General features: G+C 44.5%; 1 protein-coding gene across 1 annotated transcript in view; it reads left to right on the top strand.

The window, feature by feature from the left end:
- rab6ba (RAB6B, member RAS oncogene family a) overlaps nt 1-5,000 on the top strand; it is a 153,435-nt gene that overhangs the window by 107,902 nt on the left and 40,533 nt on the right. Inside the window, exon 5 of the mRNA XM_063201999.1 lies at nt 2,975-3,086. Within this exon, the coding sequence (XP_063058069.1) occupies nt 2,975-3,086 (112 nt within the window). The remainder of the gene's footprint in view (nt 1-2,974; nt 3,087-5,000) is intronic.

Below are 5,000 nucleotides of genomic sequence, written 5' to 3'. Positions count from 1 at the left end.
GTGGTTATGACAAATGCGCATGTATGTGTGCAGCAGGTTTGCTTTTATTTTTCCCAATGAAGAGCTGACATCTTTATGTTCCCCTTAGTCCCAGTGTGACCATTACTCCCAACGGCCACAGTGTCTGTCTACACATGTCTGTGCGTGCGTGTGTCCGTCCGTGCGTGTGTGCGTGAGTGTGACCAGAATGTTATGGCAGTGCTGCAAGCCAGTAGGATGACCTTTCATAGACTGATGAGACACACCTCATTTAGTAGGCAAAATATGGCCACACCAAATAGAGATGGAGAGAGAGGGAGGGAGAGTGGAAGATGGAGTGTAGAAGACAAGATGAGAATGAGAGGAAGAGAGGAATAGAAAGAGCGTAAAGCAAAGGGAGCAAAGGAGGTGAAGAGTGAGACAGAGAGTGATGGACAGAGAGAAAGATGAAGCGGTGGAAGAAGGAAGAGAAATAGTAAGAGGATGAGAGATAAAGAGGAACGGAGGCTGAAAAGATGAAGAGAGGAAGTAAGAGGTCTAGAGAGAGAGAGAGAGAGAAGAAGACACTGTGTTTTTCACCTTGAGGCTGCTGGGGAGGCCATGACTGTCAGGGACTAGTGATGTGTTACTCATGATTATGAGCACACACACACACACACACAGACACACACACACACACACACACACACACACACACACACACACACACACACACACACACACACACACACACACACACACACACACACACACACACATACACAGAACAAAGGTCAAATGGAATGGAATGCATTAGCTCAAGCAGCGGAGATACCACCTCCACTGGAAGCAAGCCACCCAACTCCACACACACAGACAATCTCTCTCTCTTTCTCTCTCTCTCTCTCTCTCTCTCTCTCTCTCTCTCTCACGCACACGCACACGCACACACACACAACAAAAACACACACATACACATACACACACACATACACACACACACACACACACACACACACACACACACACACACACACACACACACACACACACACACACACACACACACACACACACACACACACACACACATACACACACACACACACTCACACACACACACACACAGTGTCTCTCTCACAAAGACACACACACACAGATAGACACCATCACTCACTCACAGACATATACATTCACAGTACACAGTCACATACAGTAGCACCAGCCCACCTATATTTATCTGTAGGTTCACTTTATTGACTCTCAATGTGCACTTTATCAATGTGCACTCTCTTGTGCTCTTGTGTGTTCCTGGATTCTGAATGCTCGCCACATAATGGCCATTCCGTCAGCAAAGTAAGGGGTTTATTTGCAGTTGTTTGAGGGTGCTCACAGGGTGTAAAAAGATGCCAGCTTCCAGCTTTGGTGAAAGCCCAGTATTAGGGCTAAGAAGTTGTTAATAGATTGAACTTAATTGTACAACAGGCTACAGGCTACTTGACATTACATTACATTACACTTAGCTGACACTTTTATCCAAAGCAACTTACAGTTATTTTAAGTACAGGGTATTAGCTACAGTCCTTGGAGCAGTGGGGAGTTGTTCAAGGGCACATCAGTCATGGGGTGAGATAGGAAGTGGACGGGTGAGATTCAAACCTGCAACTCTCTGATTAGATCTAAACCTAATCTCTTTAGGCCATGGCTGCCCCACTGCTGTCCTCCACCAGAGAGAGTAGAGAGAGAGAGGTTCCATTGGCCCATTGTTTCCGGGTTCTATTATTGCAGGGGGGTGGGGGGGGGAATCCCCCTTTAGGCAGACCTATGCAGACCTAAGGACTGTTCTATTCAGTGAGTAATGAGTATTATGACACGCCCCTTTAGGCAGACTGGAACCTGGTCACGTTAGGTGCCCATAGAAACCTATTACGTTGGCATATCTCTATATAATTAAAGAATCTCTGCCTCCACTTAGAATGCTGGTTTGTCATGGCAATTTAATTTTTTAATCATCATTTTATACCTTACACATCCAGCAGCGGATGCATTAAGTATTAGTGTTGTTATTGTTATCACATTAACTTCGCGCTTTAGATATGACTTAAAGACTTATAATGGTCTTGATATGGTAGTCATCATGACAACATTCTACATTCCTCTTTCTATATGACATTAGTTTTTATCGTGGTCTTGTTACGACAACTCTCTACAACACTGTTCTTTATATGCGACATAAGGTCTGGTTATGGTCTTGTCGTGGTTGTCAAAACAAGACCCTACAATGCGTTTTATATGCAGCATAAGGTCTTAGCATGGTCTTGTTATGGTTGTCACAAACACACTCAAAAGGTGCCCTTCAGGCCCCTCAGCATTTGTCTTGCCTCATATCCCTTTACAGGCACACACAAACACACACACACACGCACGCACGCACGCACGCACGCACGCACGCACGCACGCACGCACGCACGCGCACACACACACACGCACACACATATATAGTGGCTGCGTTGATGAACAGCTTGTGTCTAATGCCACCAATAACTTTTATGGCATTCATCTAGTCGTACTCTTTTCTATTTAGTGTAGTCTTCTATCTTACTCTCTTTTTTCTTTTTCTTTTTTTTCTCTCTCCTCCTACTCGTCCACCTCCTCTCTCTGTTTCTCTCTCTCCATCCGTGTAACAACAGTGACAAATGGAACTCATTTCCACGACTTTGTGGTGGCTCACAGACAGACTGATTAAACTGCCTGTCTCTCCCTTTTTATCTCTCTTTCTTTCTTTCTTTCTTTCTTTCTTTCTTTCTTTCTTTCTTTCTTTCTCTCTCTCTCTTCCTCTTTCGTCCCCCCCCTACCCCCCCCCCCCTCTCTCTCTCCTCTCTCCTCTCTCCTCTCCTCTCTCTCTCTCTCTCTCTCTCTCTCTCTCTCTCTCTCTCTCTCTCTCTCTCTCTCTCTCTCTCTCTCTCTCTCTCTCTCTCTCTCTCTGTCTCTCTCTCTCTCTCTCTCTCTCTCCTAGATGTGAACTCGTTCCAGCAGACTTCCAAGTGGATTGATGATGTGCGGACGGAGAGGGGGAGTGACGTCATCATCATGCTCGTGGGCAACAAGACAGACTTGGCAGACAAGAGGTGAGGGAAGTCATTCTAGAATGTTCAAGTCAAGCCAAGTCAAGTGCACTTTATTGTCAAAAATCTATGTAGCTGGGTTAGCACAGAAGTTTGAAATTGCGTTTGCGTACATACTCTCTCTGACATGCTCCAAGAATGCTCTTTTTAGGAAAAGGTGCCTTCAGCCTAGAAACATCTCACCCTCCGAAGCACATACGTAAAAACATAAAACAAGTTGCATACCTAACATACTAACATACCCACCAAATTTCCCATAAAAACTGAAATCTCAAGAGCCTGAATGCTGCATCTACAGTATGTCCACCCAGGTGCCTCCAGGTCAATGCAGCATGTATGCAGCATCAGGCTTAAATGGGTTAAAATAAAATTCTGGCAATAACTCAAAATACACTGTGAGTGTTATGGGCTATAAGATGGTGGTGGGCTTAGATGGAGGTGGGCTGGAGTTGTGGTGGAAAGTGCTAGTGGTGTGTTTGGCTGTGGGCGCCATGGGGCTAGAAATATGGTGGTGGTCTGAGATGGAGGTGGGCTGGGGAGATTAGTGATGAAAATGAGAGTGGGTTGTAATGAATCTGGGTACTGTTGGTAGGGGCTTGTGGGGGAGGTGGAGGTAAGTGGTGAATATGGGGAGTGGAGTGTTTTGGGATGCGGTGGTTGGTAGTTTATGTAGGTGGCACTGGGCTGTGATCCAGCTGTCTCTACCCTGGAGACAGTAGCCCTGAGCCCTGAGTTCTTAGTCCTGGTCTACTCTATCTCCACAGTGACCTTAATCTTCAACTTAAACTGCCTGTGAGGTAGTGGAAGTGTCCTGAGGGATAATTGAGAGAGAAGTGGAGTGAGAGAAATAAAGAGGGAGTGCAAAATGGAGAGAGAGAGAGAGAGAGAGAGAGAGAGAGAGAGAGAGAGAGAGAGAGAGAGAGAGAGAGAGAGAGATTTGGTGAGAGAGTGGATTGGCACCTGGTGTGGGTGCGAGTGCCAGTGTATGTTGCCCGTCACTAGGTTTGAGAGACAGGGGGGGCTTAGCCCCAGAGGAAGAAAATGCGCGCGCATAGCGCGCACCGAAAAATTTTCAGCTCACCTGCTAAGGTTTTGTCTATGAATTCATTATTTTAAGAGCAAAGATATCCCGCACACTGTCCATTCCACCAACAAAATTCAATACATTGTTTCGGTCATCCGACCTTCTTCATGTTGTATTAAAGTTTGTTGGTGGAATGGACAGTATGCAGGATTTCTTTACACTTGAATGACAACCCCACTGGGATAATATCCTACGCACCTGCCCACCTACAGAGGTGTGCAAAAGCGTCTTCTTCAACAATTATTTTAAGAGCACCATACCGATTTTTAAACACTAGTTACGGTGATTTTTTTTTTATTCACATTTTAATGAACATTCCTTATATGTAAGCTAAAAAAACCTTTTAAAATGTTTCAACTGATGAATATTATGTAGGCCTACGGAAGTTGAAATGATTAGATAAAAATGCCGACACAAGGACTAGGAACTTTAAGGAGTTACTAACTGCGCATCTCCAGGAGAAGCAGTGGTCAGGAAGCGATTCATTCAAACAGGTTCCTTACTTGGAAAACTATGCATCCCTGGCAGATATTTGGTCATTTTTACTCCATTAGTAGCTATTTTAATCAGTTCATGTGTGTTTTCAAACTGCTAAGACAAATATTAAAGCTCAACTATAATTTCAAGACAATGTCAAATTGATTTATTACAAGGGAATTGTGAGTAAAAATTACTTTGGGTCTGAACATTTCATCCGTGTAAGTAATTACACTTTTCCTGAGGTGTTTTTAGTCACAAAGCACAATCCTTTACCTGTTTCCCCCCCGCATAACACATTGCTGTGCACCCTGCTTTTATTGTAGGATATAAGTGGCATTACACAATAAGCAACC

This window comes from Engraulis encrasicolus, chromosome 6, assembly GCF_034702125.1.
Source record: "Engraulis encrasicolus isolate BLACKSEA-1 chromosome 6, IST_EnEncr_1.0, whole genome shotgun sequence".
Classification (NCBI taxonomy): domain Eukaryota; kingdom Metazoa; phylum Chordata; class Actinopteri; order Clupeiformes; family Engraulidae; genus Engraulis; species Engraulis encrasicolus.
This window is presented reverse-complemented; position numbering and strand designations above follow the sequence as displayed.